Source organism: Carcharhinus amblyrhynchos, chromosome 16 (assembly GCF_965287045.1).
Source record: "Carcharhinus amblyrhynchos chromosome 16, sCarAmb.v2.hapA, whole genome shotgun sequence".
In the NCBI taxonomy this organism is placed as follows: Eukaryota; Metazoa; Chordata; class Chondrichthyes; order Carcharhiniformes; family Carcharhinidae; genus Carcharhinus; species Carcharhinus amblyrhynchos.
Genome location: NC_137339.1, coordinates 16,143,086 through 16,162,385, shown reverse-complemented (window position 1 = coordinate 16,162,385; position 19,300 = coordinate 16,143,086). Strand labels below are relative to the sequence as shown.

The window sequence follows — 19,300 nt, the reverse complement described above, 5'->3', positions numbered from 1 at the left end:
GAACATTCCAGAGAAAGCACATGCAGATATTCGTTTTTGCCTCAAGTTATTATGTGTGTTGCCTTTGAAATCAGACTAAAATGTGGAGTGTTAACGGTGACTGCTAGCAATGTGCTGAGTGTCGTCCTTGCAACAAATAGTACTTCATCTTCCTATGCCATGGGCAAATAAAGCTTGTAGAAACATTGTGAATTATAGAGGAAGTTTATTGAAGATATAAGCCCAGAGTTTTATTACTGAAGTGAATAGTGGGAGTGGAAAAAAGTTCCAGGCTTGGCTTACTCGCTTCGGGAGAAGAGAAAGAGTGTGCAAAACAGCGATGTTCAATGCCAGGGGAAGCAAGAGGGAAGAGGCACGGTGGTGTTGGTGCAGTTGGGCCACTCGACCTGAGAATGAGGTCAGAGAGAGCCACAAAGGCTGGCGGGTTCAGAGGTGTATTGTTTACAGAGCCCACCTTGATGCCACGGGACTTTGTCCCAGTTATCATAAAAACACAATGACCCTTCAACCCTCACACACCCTCACTCCCCACACACTCCCCTTCTGCCATCTATGCCGCCCCCAGCCCCCCACTCATCCCATATGACCCTTCATACCTCCAATGCCAAATTATACCTCCCCACCCACCCCCTATAGCCACTCATGCCCCCAACGCCAAGCTATGGCACTTCCATTCCCTATACCTTATTATGTATGCTTGGTTGAGAGCCCAGTCATCTATTATTTGTGTTCAAATACCTCTGGCCCTCTGATCTCTGTTGTCAATTTCATAATGTTTACTTACACAAGTTTCAGTGATTGCAAGGGTTTGTGGTTTCTGCTATTCACATTTCAAAGGTTCTGGATGATTGACATTTTTATTGTCTTGTACTGAAATACTTTTTGTAACAGTTGAAAGTATTAGATGACTAAGATTTTTTTGAAAGCTTTGCTTTTATACATGCTAGGGTGCATTGATTCTATACAGTGTATTGTGGATCAGTTGACATGGAAGTGCCAGAGCTTGATATATGGGGTATGAGGGGCCATAGAGGGATTGTGCAGGACATAGCTTGGCATTGGAGTTTGGAGGCCATAGGGGGCAGTTAGGGGCCTTACTTAACATAATAATCATGAACCATGGGCAGAGTCCTAGTCTGGAGTTGGGAACCTAAAGAAAACATAACGCACTCAATGAAATTCCTGCTGAGGAAGCCTTTAATCTTGACCAAATAAACACATAGCCATTCAAAAACCACTTTAAAGAAATAACAAGTTACTACAAGGTTATAAAAATGTCAATTAACCTAAGCCAGTGGTCTCTTTTACAACTAAGTAAATAAAGGCATGCTGAGCTGAGTCCATTAGTCAATGCTGGAGCTCAGCCAAGCATTCAGAATGAAGCCTCTGATAAAACAGATGCCCGGCCATCTGTTCAGCCCACTTTTGGAAGGAACACAGGGATATGACGGGCAGGGGAGATAGTCCTGAGCATGCTAGTTCCCAAGGTGGAATAGTCTGCCTAGATACATTGAGGCAATCATGGGCCAATTTTTAACTCTGCGTAAGTGAGTGAATTAAAATCTGTCCCACTACATGGAAGATTGGGGCAACAGAGGGCATCTCGGTATAATAATGGAGGTGGAGAATTATGTACTAGCTGTGGGTAATTCCATGATATTTATCACAAATGGCAGCAGAACTGTAGAAGCAAAATTATCATCCTCCCTCCCACAACACTGTACCCAAGAAATTGTGCGTAGGAAATGTGACTCAGATATTTTCTGCAGAGTTAAAGACATAACTTGGGCTGGGTGGGGTGGCTGGGGAACTTTGATGGAAAAATGGAGATCTTACTTCTGGGTTTTTTTTCCAGGGATTAAATTGAAACCTGCGCAAGTATAATCATACCAACTCAAATCAGTCTCGTATTTCACAAGAACACATGTATTTATGTGATGTATTGACTGCTGACAAATTCCCACAAAACACAGCAATCACTTGGTGAGTAATTCAGAGTTTGCCAAGTTAGTGGGGCCTTTGCAAAAAGAGGTTACAGATTCTTTTTGTGAACAAGTATTGCTCTACTCAGGCACAATTAAGTAATGATAACTCTGCCTTACGCATTACCTCGGCAAGTCTTTTAACGTTTTCCCAAAATCTGGCTCCAGTGCTGTCTGCTGGCTTCCATCCTTCAGCTGATGAGCTTCAGAGACTCGCATCTTCACATAACGTTGCGATCCTAATTTACAGAGAAACAGATTATCTGATTCATTATCAAGACCATACCCATATACTCATCAAGCACAGATTTGACATTTTATAGATAATTATTATGATTACTCACACACATATATATATTTAGACATTTGATTTCAAGAATACATTAGCTGTGACTTCACAATGTTATAAACTCTAGAGCTGTGATTACTAGTGATAAACAAAACCAGGTTACATAGAATCTAAGCATAAGGAGCAATCTTCCTGCCATTCATGTCACACTCCCACTGCAGTGAGGTCAGAGAATTTGGCGGCTAGCCAAATCTCCATTCGCTGTAGCAGGATGGAAAAATCCCACCGGTGTGAATAATGATAAATTCTAGCCACTGACTTTCAGCTGACAATTTTCAATAAACTTGCTTCTTCCTTTCTTGGTTATCGTTACCAGGAGGTATCTCATTGTGGTGAGTATTTTTAAACACAAGGATTGGAACTCTACCACCTCACCCGCCACGGAATTGGCATGGATGAGAGTCCAACAACGGAAATCTCTATTGACCTTAGGTGGAAATTCCCAGTCTTGCCTGAGCGAGACTGTAAAATCCTACCCACAGTGTCTATTTATGATGAAGATTACGAATGATGTTACAGCACATGATTACAGAGCAACAGATACCAGAAATGAAACTTACCAGGAAAAAATATTCTTTGCTTTCTAAAACAAGAAAATAAATGCATATGGTTTTGGGGTTGAACCCCACTCCAATCTAACACTGGCAAATGGAGGTAAGACTTCCAATCTCCATTTACATCCAAGGGGTTACTCACAGCCATTGGTTTTGTGACATTGTTGGCATTGTTATTCAAGGAATGATAGTTGGCTGCTGGATTAGAGAGTACTCCACACTGGTATAGGCATCAGATTGATGCAAATCATAAGTGGAATCGTAAGATGAACAGGTGAAGGAAACTTGAAAGAAAAAGATTGTAGTTCTCAATCATTTTCAGAACTGTGGTTTTTCAATATCCTTTGTCTCAACATTGTGAGTTAGCCTTGAGGTAGCTGCATAATCATAAGTAATGTAACAGACCCTCTCCATTATAGTTCAATTTGGATCAAATAGAAAGCATGGAGTAGCGAAAAATAATCATAATGCTGATTGAAACTCATTGAACACTTCATAAAGTGTGACTTCTTATACAGATTGGCACAAATAAATTTGCTATACATGGGGGAAGACATACTGATTTAGGTGCAATTGGCTAAATTCTCCCTCAGTGTACCCGAACAGGTGCCGGATGTGGTGACTATGGGATTTTCACAGTAACTTCATTGCAGTGTCAATGTAAGCCTACTTGTGACACTAATAAATAAACTTAAAGACTGAAAACTTAGAAAGAACATAAGAACATAAGAACATAAGAAATAGGAGCAGGAGTAGGCCATCTGGCCCTTCGAGCCTGCCCCGCCATTCAATAAGATCATGGCTGATCTGTCGTGGCTCAGTTCCACTTTCCCAAGAAGAAAATAAGAAAAAAGAAGAAAATAAGCAGATAAATGGTGTGCCTATTTACTGTGTTACGGAGTGGCAGGATGAGGGGTTCATATGCATAGGTACTGATCTGGTGAGGCCCTGTTCTCAGAAGCATTGATGTGGAGATGCCGGCATTGGACTGGGGTAAACACAGTAAGAAGTCTGACAACACCAGGTTTAAGTCCAACCGATTTATTTGATAGTAAACTCACAAGCTTTCGAGGTTGAGAACAGGGATCTTGGGTTCATGTTGCACTATCTGTAGCCCCCATGACTTGCCTGGGTTTGCAAAACATCACTTACTGTCCTGTCTGGAGACAATACACACCTCTTTAATCTGGGCTTAATGCTCCTTCCACTCACATTGTTGGCCACTTTAAGACTTGAATAGAAGGTTAGGTGTAAAGATTCACATTCTAATCAGCAATCTGTAAACTGTCTGTGCTTTATACGCTCTGTCTGAGGCCAGAACTCTCCATTCACCTGACGAAGAGGGAAACCTCGAAAGCTTGTGAGTTTACTATCAAATAAATCAGTTGGACTTAAACCTGGTGTTGTCAGACTTCTTACTCAAAAGTATTGGCCAAGTGCTCTCACAGCACAACAAGATTAAAAAGCAGCTGCCCACTCCAGGGAACCTTTGAACAGTTGAATCATGAGACGCCTGGGGCAGAAACTTAGGCACAGGTTTCCTGTTCAGTTATAGAGTAGGACTTAGTAATAAAACATCAAAACAAATAGAATCAAGTAAATAACTAAAAACAGAGCCGAGGGAGAGGGGGAGATAAATTCCGTCATAAAGGGCTTTGAAATGATGTTCCTTTTACCGTATGGCAAAAGAGTTGAAAAATTCATTAGGAATCATTTAAAATTAATTAATTATAGATTTTCTTTGTGTTCGGTCTGCTGTCGTGATGTTGTAGTGAACATTTCCAAAGCATACATTGTTGGCAATACAGATGTGACACCTTGTGGTCAAAACATTCACAGCATGAAGATTTTACTCCTTTCACAGAAACTAGCCTTAGGTGATTGGATCAGCTTCTCCTGTCCGGTCGTGTACACAGGGAGCCAAGCTGACCCCCGTAAGCATTCTGTATTCATTTGATTTGCAAGTAACACAAGTATTGAAAAAGGCTGGGTGGGGGGGGGTGGGGGGCAGTAATAAATGGGTTAATTTCCTCTTTTTCAGACTACTTCTTCCCTTTGGAGAAACCAAACCTGTCAATCAGGCTTAGAGTCTATGTAAACTTTGCAGTTGGGAACAATGGAGGTACTTGAGATGCATTCAAGCATGAAGGGAAATGTACATAAACACAATTGACTAAGTAGAAATCCATTAAGCTGCCAATGGAAGCCTCTTTTAAAACACTGCCTTTCGAAGCTGACAGAGATCAAGAGAGAGGGTTTCAAAGGTTTCAGCTTGCTAGGACAACCCAGAGACTTCAAATCAAAGCTGAGTGAATTAGGTTGAGTTGAGTGTGCATCTGTGGAGAATGGAGCCCCACTCCCCACAAACCCTATATGTCAAACTGACATCTCCTCTTTGGCAGAGGACTTCAAAGGGGTCTGCTCACACCTGCAGTTTCTGAGAGAAAGAAAGAGAAATCTTTTTAATTTGACTTATTATTGTCGCATGTATTAGTTAACACTGAAATGTATTGATTCTTGCATGCCATTCATAGAGAAGGAAAGGAGAAGATGCAGAATTAGTGTAGTGCAATCATAGTTAGGGTGTAGAGAAAAATCAACTTAATGTGAGGTAAGTCCATTCAAAAATCTGATGGCAGCATTCTGTTGCAGAATGGGGTGCTGCAATGATATAAAAGCTTTTCAGATGACCAGGGGGCATGGAAATTAAAGTGACCTGGCCACAAAACTTTAAGGGCTGATAGGCAGGAATGCAGATATTGAGCACAGGTCTGTCTGAAATCACCATACCAGGGATGACCTTCAGGCCTGTCAGGTTAGAAGGAGCAGTCCAGTTGTGAGACCCACAACCAAGGGCAGAGTGGTAAGGTCAACACCTTACCACTAGCCTGAGCCCACTTAACCCCAACAGTCTTGAGAGAACAGTCCTCTGCAGCCTGGCAATGGCAGAGGGGCAAATAGCCACTTGGCCAAGCTCCATAAACCCTTCAGTGCCCAAGGTACAAGACCTGGGTGTCAGTGCCAGGGGACACTGCAGTGTTGATTCTGCCAGGTGCGAGGTCTAGAGAGGTCTCAGTGGGGGTGTTCTGATGAGGAAGGGGGCTGAGTGGAGGATCTGAGTGGATGGGGGGGATGCCTGAGTGGGGAGGGGTCAGGTCACCCTCATGCCTGTGTAGTGTGTGATGGTGGGATGTTGACCCATTATTTGTGGGTGAGGGGGGAGGATGCCCTCTTTGGTGAGGAGTTGGCGGTGCTCCCCTAGCCAGTGGGTGTGTGTGTGAGAGGCGGGATGGGGAGGGGGCACCATTACAATTTTTGGGTGGAGGGGGGGCCTGTCTCTGAGCGTGGAGATCGGGGTGCCTTTAAAAATGATCTCCGAAGCGTGGGGCTGTCCAGCGGGTTTTACAGGATGAGCTCATTTGCATATTTCAGGTGGGTGAATCCGTTGGTGTGGGAATGTGGCCCGAAAGCAGGTGAATTCAGCCCTTAGGCTGGAATTTTACCAGCACGCCCACCCTGATTCTGGAGGCGGGCGAGGCTCGGAGAATGGCATCCCCCTTTGGCTTCAGGCAGGATGGTACAAACCTCGGGCGGATGTGCCAATAAAATTCTGCCTTTAGGCTCAGAATGGGAAAATTCTGGCGTAGGTTTGGGCTTCACTCTTATTCCAATCACTTTAGCCACAAATACGAGTTTGCAGAAAGCATTCATCCATTTAATCCTTTTCTTTCTGCTTTTTGTGTAGGAGATCAGAGGAACAACACTGTCAGAGAAAATGAATTACAAGAATTTGCTGAGCTTGTTGGGGCTCACTGCAGGAATGTGTCTATTATGGTCTATTATTACCACTGTACAGCTAAAAAGTATTGTTTCTTGCACACTACACAGAAAAAGCATACCATTCACAGAGAAGGAAAGGAGGGGTGTAAAATGTAGTGTTACAGTCATAGCTAGGGTGTAGTGAAAGAACAACGTAGTGCGAGGTAGTTTGACAGCAGCAGGGAAGAAGCTGTTCTTGATTCGGTTGGTACGTGACTTCAGACTTTTGTATCTTTTTCCTGATGGAAGAAGGTGAAAAAGAGAATGTCCGAGGTGCGTGGGGTCCTTGATTATGCTACTGCTTTTCAGAGGTAGAATCAAATCTAATCAAAAAGTAGACAAATGGATATTTTTTCAATTAAAAGGCTTCAAAGTTCTGACCCAAAGTTGAGTCAGCTTCACAATCAATGCTGAAATCATTGTGTGTCCATGACACATGCGATCATGTGGAAACAGGATCACTGGGAACAGGAACTGGGTCGGCGTCCAAAAGGATTAACTTTGGATGTTACAAAAGAATCAAAGCGTTATTATACAAAAGGAAACTCTGTGAATGCTGGAAATGTAAAATAAAAACAGAAAATGCTAGAGAATTTCAGGAAAGATTATCAATCTAATAAATGTTGGCTGGAATTCTCCAGACCTGCCGGCAGTGCACCCCAGCGCAAGGGTTTCCCGCTGGCGCGGGGTGACACCATTGGCAGGAGTGTAAGATGGTGTGAATAGAAGCAAGATTTTGTTCACGTTATCACATGCCCTCATAATAACAGACCTCCTGGTGTCAAGTTCAAGAGGCACAAGATTGATTTCTGAGATGGTTTTGTATCCACTGTGTCTCAGTGTCTTCTAGGTTCCAGTGTAGACTTGATACTATAGAAGTGGTGTTTCTTCTGCACAGATATACAGTTGAGCCTGCTTTGCATTAATGTAAATGTAGCAGCAAAATCAGCCTGTGTTCGCCATCAGTGAGAATGGTGGCACAGGTAGAAAATATGGCGAGAATTGGGAAATATGATTCTCGCTGGCAAAGCTGTGCTTGCCGATTTTCCTCACCCCCGCCTCACCAGTGACAATACGAGGTTCATGGCCACAAAGTTAAGTACATGTCAGCTCAATTTAACATATTTTACATACTTACATACCCTTCAATCCATCACCAATTAAAAATCTGTCTAACTCCTCCTTAAATTTACTCACTGTCCCAGCATCCATTTTAATCTTATTCCCAAGCCCCTGACCCATGATTTCCTCTCACTGAATATTCAAACCCACCCTAATGTGATGTCACATTGGTGAGGTTTACAACAGCTATTTAAAGATGTGAATCAGTTGGTTTGGAGAGTAACCTGATATGCGCAGGGGGGGGGGGGGGATTGTTTAATATCAGCACTGATTGGGGTGCTCTTTAAAGATGGCGGACAGGCCCACAAAAGGCCCCCAGACTTTTTTGCTCAAGTCGCTCAAGGTGTCGACTGAAAACTTGGCAGTGCACCCGGAAAAATTTTCGGTTTTCAGTCAGAGACTGAATCTCTGACAAATTACGGGAATGTTCCGTTCACTATACTTACGCTGACGTTTTGGGAAAATTTCTACCAACTATGATCCTCGGAGTGATGACAGAATATTTTGTTTCTGAATTTTTTTTTTGAAAATATGCCTCTTTGCGCAGGTGTTCTCAGTGAAAAACTAGAATTTTTTTGTTTTATGATTCCTAAAAAAATCGTTCTCCAGCTTACTCCCATTCTGGACACTGTGCCTTTGGTCTACTGTACTATTAAAAAGAAGCTCAATGTAAGCTCTGTACGGCCTTCTGGACTCGACACTGAATTCAACGATGTGTGGATTAACCTCAACATATTTTGTTTTATTTTCTTTGCCACGATTTATTCTCTCGCTTCCCTCTTGCTTTTGAATGCAGCGATTCAGGATCCTGCCATTCATACCTCCTCTACCTTTTGCTTCTTTACTTGTCTTGTTACCACTCCCTTTGGATTCTACCGTGAAACCCTGACTTGTTTAATCTCGCCTGCCCCCCCCCCCCCACCCCATCGCAGGCCTTCCTGCTTGTTATTCTGTCCTCTCAACCCCCTGCACCCCTTCTCACCCACACTAAACCAATTTCATTTCGAACCTCCCCACCCATCACAGGAAATTTGGGCTGAATAATATGCTTTGAAAATGTCCTAGTGCCAGTTCCGGATAAAATGTCTAGTGGACAGGGCTAAATAGTGGCAGTTCACCCGCATTATTCAAATTAAAGTGGGTATTTAAGCTTGCTATGAGACGACTGATCTGAATAATATGGAGGACGGGATTCCCCCTGCAAGGCGTGTTTTGTGGCAGTGGAGGCAACCGCCATTGATTGGTGGCAGGATCTTTCAGTCCTGCTGCTGTCAATTGTGCTTCCTGCTGTTCCAATCTGTGGTGGGGTCCCCATCAGTGGGAGTGGAAGAGCCTGCCATGGGAACGGCCAGGATATCCCACCTGCAGTGTAACGTTTCCACAGTCACACCAGGTAGGATTCCTGCTTTTTTATGTGATATTTGGTTCAAAGGCTTCTCCTCAGCCCCGAGTTTCAGCTTAGCAGCTCAGAGTTAACACTGACCGGGGACTGCTGGAAGTGCTTCACGTGAGAAACAGAGATTGCATCTCAAGCTGATCTGTATTAGAGGCTTCTTCCTCCTGCTGAGGTCCATCTGGACTCTGACCATCACCCTGGGCTTAAAAGCAGCCAGAAAGTGGAGACTATGGGCTGGAATTCTCTGGCCATTCATGCCAGAGGGGTTCTCCAGTCCAGTTGACAGTGCACCTCCACCCGTGGGTTTCCCTCCGGCACGGGGTCAATGGGAATGGCCTTCAACAGCGATGGGACCAGAGAATCCCACTGCTAGCAAACAACACGCCACCACCCGCTGGCGGGAAACACACGGCTGGGAGGCCGGAGAATCTCACCCAATGATCTCTGTGGGAGACACAACTTCAACTGATTGGGGTGCTCTTTAAAGATGGCGGACAAGCCCACCAAAGGCCCCCAGAATTTTTTTGCTCAAGTGGCTCAAGGTATAAACTGAAAACTTGGCAGTGCACCTGGAAAAATTTTTGGTTTTCAGTCGGAGACTGAATCTCTGACAAATTATGGGAATATTCCGTTCACTATAGAACATAGAACACTACAGCATAAACAGGCCCTTCGGCCCACATGTTGCGCCGATCATATCCATACCTACCAGGCCATAGAACTATCTATAACTCTCAATCCCATTAAATCCCATGTACTTATCCAGAAGTCTTTTAAAAGACCCCAGCGAGTTCACCTCTACCACCACCAATGGCAGCCGATTCCACTCACTCACCACCCTCTGAGTGAAAAACTTATCCCTAACATCTCCTGTGTACTTGCTTCCCAGCACCTTAAACCTGCGTCCTCTCGTAGCGACCATTTCAGCCTGGGGAAATAGCCTCCGAGAATCCACCCTATCTATCCCTCTCAACATTTTATAAACCTCTATCAGGTCGCGTCTCAACCTTCGTCTCTCCAGGGAGAAGAGACCTAGCTCCCTCAACCGATCTTCATAAGGCATGCCCCCCAATCCAGGCAACATCCTTGTAACATCCACTATGTTTATGCTAACGTTTTGGGAAAATATGAGGTGGGGAAGAGAAAGGGAGTGAGAGGATGAGAGACAGATTGGGAGGGCCAGGATGCTGTGAAGAGTTTAAGGTTGATTTATCAAGTTCGTACGGCACTTAAAAGTCACTCGCTATGGAACGTACTCATGTGACCCCACCTGATGATTACTGTGGAAATTTCTTGAGGCATTTACAAGCGCTCCAACAAGATGCTTCCCTCTTGCTTAGTAAGTTGCTTTCCTGCATCTTGTAGATTGTACACACTTTTGTTACTGAATGCCAGAGTGAAGGGAATGAATGTTTAAGATGATGGATGGGGCACTGATCAAGCATGCTGCTTTGTCCTGAACAGTGTTGAGCTTCCTGAGTGTATTTGGAACTGCATTCATCAACGCAAATAGAATATGCTCTTTCGCACTCCTGCCTTGTAGATGATGGACAGGCCTTGGGGAGTCAGGAGCCAGTTACACACTGCATAATTCCCAGCCTCTGACCTGCTCTTGCAATCATACTATTTATATGGCAGATCCAGTCAAATTTCTGGTCAGTGTTAACTCTGAAGACATTGATGAAATCTTGCAATCTTCACGACATTTATCTCAGTTTAATATTATTCAAACAACTTAAAGAAACAAGAGAACAAAAACTCCTCAACATCAGGGCAACAGAAGTTTGACAAGGTCCTCAAAATTATCCTGTGTGGCACAGTGGTTAGCACAGCTGCTTCGCAATGCCAAGGACCTGGGTTTGATTCCCAGCTTGGGTCACTGTGTGTGTGGCATTTGCATGTTCTCCCTGAGTCTGTGCGGGTTTCCTCTGGGTGCTCTGGTTTCCTCCCACAATCCAAAGATGTGTGGGTGAGGTGAATTGGCCATGCTAAATTGCTTCTTATGTCAGGGGACTAGCTAGCGTAAATGCATGGGGTTATGGGGATCCCTGGATGGGACTGTGGTTGGTGCAGACTCAGTGGGCCTCCTTCTGCACTGTACTGAATCTGTGATATTAGCCAGCACTTAATATTTGTGCAAAACTACTTTGATACTTTAATGAGGAATTATAATTAAATAAATGCAACAACTGCAATAGCTTGAAATGAATTATTTGGAATTAGGAATTATGAGGAAATGCATTAACCTGTAGCAAACTAACGTTTTGCAGCAGGAGTTCTAGCTATAGTCATGGATTTGGTACCTGGAAGTTGCCGAGGATAACCAAGAATTGGGATGGACACGAGGAAAGCAGCTGCTCCAGCTCCAAGGAATCCAATCCACCATGCTCCGACCCACAGGGGATTTTCCGGGATGAGGTTAACCCTGCATTGACAAAGTTTCGATCAATTTATATAACTACCCAAAGGGGAGAGAACATTTTCGTGACATATGAATTAATAATGGAACTTAGACAGTCATTTGTAGCCTATTTTTAAAATGGAAAGTAAACCAAGTCTAAAGGTAGATCGCTGTATTATTGCATTCTTACCTGAAGCTTCAGAGTTAACTGATAGCTTGATTCTTTTGACAATAGTGAATGCACAGACATAATGCAGAGTGACCAACCTGCAAAGTGGAAACTGACTAAATAAAATATATTCTAATAAATGTGGAATTAATTACCAAATTACTAATCGCCCCTTAATTCTGAATTCCATAACATTTAGAAAGCATCCACGTTGGTGTATAAGTCAAAGCCTTGAAAAATTTCCTCCAAAAAGCAGGAGTGGAATTTTTTTTTAAAATATCAAGTTTATTTATTAGCATCACAAGTAGGCTCACATTAACACTGTAATGAAGTTACTGTGAAAATCCCCTAATTGCCACACTCTGGCACCTGTTTGGGTACACCGAGGAAGAATTTAGCATGGCCAACACACCTAACCAGCACGTCTTTTGGACTGTGGGAGGAAACCGGAGCACTCAGAGAAAACTGATGCAGACACGGGAAAAACAGTGACCCAAGCTGGGGGAAATCGAACCCGCGTCCCTGGCGCTGTAAGGCAGCAGTGCAAACCACTGTAGCTGGTGTGGACAATCACCATTTTGAAATATTGTCAGCATCCAGACTAATGGATGCAAGTGCCTTAAACTCCTGCAAGGGGTCAAGCAGGCAGTAGCGGCAGCTTTGGAAAGATACGCACACCACAACATGTTATAATTGCATTACTAATCAGCCTCAATTTTTCACACCACAAATGGATATTTTATTCCCTGATAAATCGCTACTATTGCAAAGGTTCGCGATTTCTGGATTTCGCTGGATCTTGAACACCCCCACCGAGGATGGAGAGCACAGGCTCAAGATTGCCCCTAATGTTTCAAGTCTGGATGACTTTTCATTAGAATCAGTCAGACTCGAAACGTTGGCTCTGTTTTTTCTCCACAGTTGGGGTCAGGCTTGCTGAGATTTTCTAGCATTTTTTGTTTTTGGTTCAGATTCCAGCATCCGCAATATTTTGCTTTTATATTATGGAATTTGTAGCATCAGGGTGAAGTAATATTGGTAGTAAGTCTGAAATCTGGATTAATATGTGGATGTTAATTGTGCCAAAATTCATTGGGTCAAGTGTAATTAAGTCAAGACTAATTGGGTTAAGATTAATTGGGCTAAGGTTAATGACTGAAGCTATCCTAACTGTATCTGGGAAAGAAAAACTGCCTGTCTAAGAAATGTGATTGCTGACTACAAATACTCCAGAATTTTCCCATCCTGCCCACCATGGGGATCATAGCGGACGGGATATGGACCATGTAAAGGTCCATTGACCTCACTTGAGATTTTCCGGTCTAGGGGCACATGTGGCTGGAAAATCCCACCTCGATGTCTTTACTGTAACTCTGAGAGAGAACCTCATTGTCTTGGGTATTTCCAGCCCTCCAGAAGTTGGAGTAAATTTCAAAATTCTACACATCTCTATGAACCCTGTAAAGGTCAGTGCGGCGGAGCATTTATACAAGCCATCCAAAAAGTGTTAGGGCAGCTCATGGTCTGAATAATCTTGTCAAATTTCGAGGAGATCACTAACATTGGTGGATGCTGGACGATGATTGGTGTTGACGCAAGACTTTTTCGAAGGCCACTTGATAAGGTTCCACACAAGAGATTACTGGCAAAAATTAAACTGCTTGGAAGTGGATTCACACTTGTGAGATGGGTTGGGAGACATGAGACAGGGCAGAGTTGAGAGAAATGTATTCTTATTGGCTGGATGTGACAACTGGAAATCCCCAGGGATCTGAGCTGGGACATCAACTTCTTACTACATACAATTATGACTTGGTTGAATCAACAGATGTCTGAATAGAGTTTGCAAATGAACCCAAATTAGGAGTAAGTAAGTGGAAGTTTCTTTTCACAACTATTTTGTGTCTTGACATTTTTCCAATTATGGGATGTGAGTGTTGCTGGCATCACTAGCTTCCATTGATGAGGTGGTGATGAGTCATCTTTTTAGACTGCAGTAGTCAATGCGGTGAATGTAATCCCATGGTGCCTGTGAAAGAGGGAGCTGTGGGCTTCTGACTCAACAGCGATGAAGATCTGCCAAAATACTTGCAAGTCAGGAGTGTGATGGAATGCTCTCCATTTGCCTGGATGGTGTCGAGCTACTTGGGCATTTTTGGGAGTGCACTCATTTGGGAACATGGGGTATAATCTATCACACTCCTGCGCCGGAATTCTCAGCCCATTCACACCCTGTAACTGCTGACAACGAGAACGGAGAATTTGACGCTCAGCCAATCTCCTTACACTGCAGCGGGATAGGAAAATCCCAGCTGCTAGCAAGGTTGGAGAATCGGGCCCCTGCTTTGTGTTTTGTAGGTGGTGGAATCTGGAGGTAAGTTACACAATGTCCAGCCTCCACCTGCTCTGAGAGCCACAGTATTTATTGTCTTTGGTGAATAGTGACCTCCAAGATATCAATGGTGAACGATCAGAATGGATGGCCTAGTGGTGTAATTACTAGACTATTAATCCAGAATCTCAGCGAATGTTCTGGGGACCCAGGTTCAAATCCCATTACGGCAGATGATGGAATTTGAATTCAATTTCAAAAAATCTGGAATTAAGAATCTATTAATAACTATGAAACCATTGCCGATTGTCAGAAAAACCTATCTGGTTCACCAATGTCCTTTAGGGAAGGAAAACTGCTGTCTATACCCAGTCTGGGCTACGTATGATTCCAGAGCCACAGCAATGTGGTTGATTCTCAACTGCACTCTGAATAAGGGAAACTAGGGATGGGGAATAAATGCTAGCCAGCCAGAGATGCCCGTATCCCATGGATTAATTAAAAACAAAAAAAATTGATAGTAATGCCATTAAATGCCAAGGGGTGATGTATTTTCTCTCTCTTGTTTGCATGGATGTATTTTCATAGAATCTCTACAATGCAGAAGGAAGCCATTCGGCCCATCGAGTCTATACCAACCTGCAGAGCAAATGTTACTTGCCATTTATAAGCACAAGCCTTAATGTTGTTGAGGTTTTGTCTCAAGTGAGCCAGGGCTACTTCATTATCTGAGGAGCTGTAAATGGAACTGAATGCAGTGCAATTATAAGTGAACATCCCCTTTTCTGCCATTACGTTGAAGGGAAGGTCATGATTGAGCAACTGAAGATGGTAAGGCCTAAGTCACGGCTTTGAGCTCAAATGATGGTGGACTCCGACAACCACAACAATATCTCTCTGTGATCAAAACAAAATACTGCCGATGCTGGAAAGCTGAAACAATAAGAGAAAATGCTGGAAAGACTCAGCAGGTCTGGCAGTGTCTGTGGCGAGAGAAACAGAGTTAACGTTTTGGGTATGTTTGACACTTCATCAGAGAAGAGCCTGAAGAAGAGTCATATGGACTCTTCATGGATGTTGCTGGGTCTTTCCAGCATTTTCTGTATTTATTTGTCTTTGTCCTAGGTTTGACTTCAACATGTGGAGAGTTTTCCACATACTTTCGATGACTTTAATTTTACTGACGCTCCCTAATGTTACACTTGGTCAGATGCAGCCTTGATGTTAAGGGCAGTTGTTCTCACCTCACCTCTGGAATCCAGCACTTCTGTCCATGTTTGCAATAAGGCAGTAAGACAATCTGGTACAGAGGGAACCCGTTAAGTGCTGTTTAGTAACACTCCCACAGTCCAAAAGACATTCTGGTTAGGTGCATTGGCCATGCTGAATTCTCCCTCAGTGTATCTGAACAGGTGCCGGAGTGTGACAATGAGGGGATTTTCACAGTAGCTTCATTGCTATGTAAATGTGTGCCCACTTGTGATACTAATAAATAAACTTTAAGTTTTAGTTGCACACCAGCTAGAGATTGAGGGAGTGGAATCCATTTCCATTCTGAAATGGGGCAGGTTTGGTATTATGACTGTGGCGGGAGTTCTCTGGCCGTTCATGCCTTGCCGCTGCTGCCAGCGATAACGGACAATTTGGCGCTCAGCCAAATTTCGTTCACTGCAACGGGACCGGAAAATCCCAGCTGTGGGCAAGATTGGAGAATCTGGCCCCTGTGTGTTATATTTCCACCAGAGGGCATTCTTGTTTATAATTCTGTCAGGTTTGAGAAAGAAGCAGGGAGATTTCTTAGAAAATTTTCAAGAATGTGTGTGGAAAAAGGGGGAAACTTGAGTTGGGGAGAATGGGGCATAAGTCGTGTTTGAATATAAGTAACGTACAAGGTAGAATTAGAACGAGCTGCATCAAAGAAGTGGGTAGAAACTGTTCAACTTTTTCTAGGCTGCTGCAATTTTCTTGCCCTACTGCTTTTGGATAGGGAAGGGGAGCAAGTAATGGGAGCAATATGAGCTTCCCAAGGCATTCTTGTGAGTTGAGAACAACTCTGTCTGAAGATGGTCATCAGTTCATGTGACGTATGTGGCCAGCTGAAGAAACAATGATGGGCCAAAAAAGGAGCAATTTATACCCGTTAGTAAAATAGAAAACATGTTCAATATTGAGATTGCTGCATGATACTTTCAAAGGTTTCTTATTAAAATGGAATCTATCAAAAATAACTGGCGATAAAGTACCAGGTCCCAAATTTGAATTCTTAGTTATAATTTTTTTTGTAATTCATTCATAGGACATGGACATCGCAGACTGGCCAGCATTTATTGCCCATCCCTAGTTGCCCTTGTTCAGAGGACAGTTGAGAATCAACTACATTGTTGTGGCTTTGGAGTCACATGTAGGCCAGCCTGGGTAAGGATGGCAAATTTCCTTCCCTAAAGGACATTCACAAACCTGATGGGTTTTCCCGACAACCGACAATGGTTTCATGGTCATCAGTGGATGCTTAATTCTGGATATCTTTTGTTGAATTCAAATTCTACGACCTGCCATGATGAGATTCGAACCCAGGTCCTGAGAACATTAGCTGAGTTTCTGGGTTATTAGTCTAGCTATAATACCACTAGGCGACTGCCTCTCCTTTACATAAGAAAGACCACGTGCTTGAATATAATTCATTCATACTACAAGATCCTGAAGACTGGCCATTGTTGAACCTCAATATTTCTTAAATTATTGCAAGTGCTTTCTCTCCATAATCGATAATGAGATCTAATTCACATTATAACAACTGCAGGAGTCAGCTGTAAAGGAACGGTACTTTATTACACAAAATAAAGTAAAGCAAAACCACAAGCCTGTAGTGAATGCAACAGATCCCAGCCATGACAATACAATAATGGACCCACTCAGGGCTCTGTATACAAGCCCCATCTGGTAGGGTAATCACCAATCACAAGTATTCCACCAGTCTTACGGGGAGGTCAATCAGGGATTCCCAATGCAAGAGTTGGGGGTTATCCCACACATGTTTTCATATAGAAGTATTTTATAGACGAATTTATCAATAGCCCTAATACCACTGCCCTGCCCTAATATCAATTAAGTTGCTGTGGAATGGATATTAAAATGGGACAAAATCTATGAATTTATTCTTTTGTGGGATGTGGACGTTGCTGGCTGGCCAGCAATTATAGTCCAATCCTATTTGCCTGAGGGCAGTTTAGAGTCAACCACATTGCTGGGGCTCTGGAGTCAAAGCCAGACCAGGTAAAGAAGGCAGACTTCCTTCCCTAAAGGACATCTGTGAATCAGATGGGTTTTTCTGACAATTGACAATGGTTGCATAGTTATCAGTAGATTCTTAATTCTAGATATTTTCTACTGAATTTAAATTCCACCATCTGCCGTGGTGGGATTTGAACCCGCGTCCCAGAATATCAGCTGAGTTTCTGGATTAATAGCCAAGCAATAATACTACAAAGCCATCACTTCGCCTTCTTTATGGCTGTCAAATTCTCACTGCTGTAGCCCATGCGAATGATCGGGTTACATGCCGAAACATTCTTGACTGTTTCCCTCCACTCTGCTACCTGCAAATTATATGAGCCGCAACTTTCCAGCCGTTCACCGGAAGATCCCGCCGACAGTGCACCCCCGTGGTGGGTTTCCCCGCGGCAAGGAGTACATTAACGGAAAACCCCATTGATAAGGACAGGACCAGAAGATCCCGCCGCTGGCCAATGGTGGGTTGCCTCCGCAAAACACGTGTTGAGTTGCGCGAATAATCTTGCCCCTGGAGTGGAGGCAGGTCCACAGCTCAAACCTGTTCAAAAGCTTTGGATAGTTGAGGCAGAAAACCAGAACATTGACACTGGTAAACCAATGAGTCTGGGTTGGAACAGTGATAAGTCTCACAACACCAGGTTAAAATCCAACAGGTTTATTTGGTAGCACAAGCTTTCGGAGTGTCGCTTCTTCTTCAGGTGAGTGAAGACACTCCAAAAGTTTATGCTACCACATAAACCTGTTGGACTTTAACCTGGTGTCGTGAGACGTCTTACTGTGCCCAACTCAGTCCAATACCGGCATCTCTACTTTCTGGATCGGAACTCATTCAGATTGCAGATTTATCCAGCATTTCATCATGCCACATTTGCCCTCAGATCCCATATGCTAACAGGGGCAGTCGTGAAAAAGGACTTTGTTTTTCTCATTTCAAGGAAAATATAATTGACTTTAGGGCAAAAAAAACTGCAAATTTTTTTGGCAGGGAATCCAATTGAAGCATTCCACATTTGCTTCTTTCGGGTCAGTGGCCATCGAGCATCTCAGTTTGTGGATCTGATCTGTTATCTGGTTGTGGCTGCGGGAAGTGGACATGTCTAGACATGAGGTGAGTATTACATTCAGGATCTGACTGAGATGTGAAAGAATAGGCTCAAGTTATCAAGATTCAACAAGCAGAATGGTCTCTGAGGAGTATCTCGGAAACTGAATCACAGCTTGGAGCCAAAGCCTGAAGGAGTAGATTCACAGGGGAAAACTGAAGAAATGAAAAGGAATGTGAGAAAAAGCAACAGGGAAAGAAACATTCTCTGGAGAGTTCTCCCGGAATAATCACGCGCTGAATAACATTGCTGAGGGTATTTGTCAATAGCATGTTGATCAAAATGATGTCTTTTGATATGATTTGATTTATTAATGTCACGTATTGAGATACAGTGAAAAGTATTATACTTGCGCACTATACAGACAAACTATACCGTTCACAGAGTACATGGGAGAGAAGGAAAGGATAGGATGCAGGATATAATGTTGCATAGGTAGGGTGACGTGAAAGATCAACTTAAAATATGCTTCGTAAGGCTCCAACTATTTGAATGGGGCCATCCCTCTAGATTTGTGAAACAGTCTCAGAATTGAAACAAAATCGATGCACGTGCAAAGACAAATTCTCAAAGGGGTTCTGGGTTATAAGCAACATCTTACACGCAGTAATATTGGCAAAAATCTAATATAGAAACTGGAACCCACTTTGTGTTGATCTCGGTGTAGATTTTCAGGAAAAAGCCTCCAAGTAAGTAACCAGCTGCTGGTCCAATAATGGCTGCCGTGTAGAAAATACCTTGAAATAAAAAGCAAAAGAAGTGTTTATTGTGTAAACTGTACA

The 19,300-nt window shown here is 43.2% G+C and overlaps 1 protein-coding gene across 2 annotated transcripts in view; it reads right to left on the bottom strand.

The window, feature by feature from the left end:
* slco4a1 (solute carrier organic anion transporter family, member 4A1) overlaps positions 1-19,300 on the bottom strand; it is a 130,294-nt gene that overhangs the window by 25,542 nt on the left and 85,452 nt on the right. For both annotated transcript variants that reach the window (XM_080204759.1, XM_080204758.1), the window contains 3 exons: positions 19,165-19,255; positions 11,526-11,647; positions 2,110-2,221 (listed from right to left, as the gene is read on the bottom strand). In XM_080204759.1, coding sequence (XP_080060885.1) covers positions 2,110-2,221; positions 11,526-11,647; positions 19,165-19,255 — 325 coding nt within the window. The remainder of the gene's footprint in view (positions 1-2,109; positions 2,222-11,525; positions 11,648-19,164; positions 19,256-19,300) is intronic.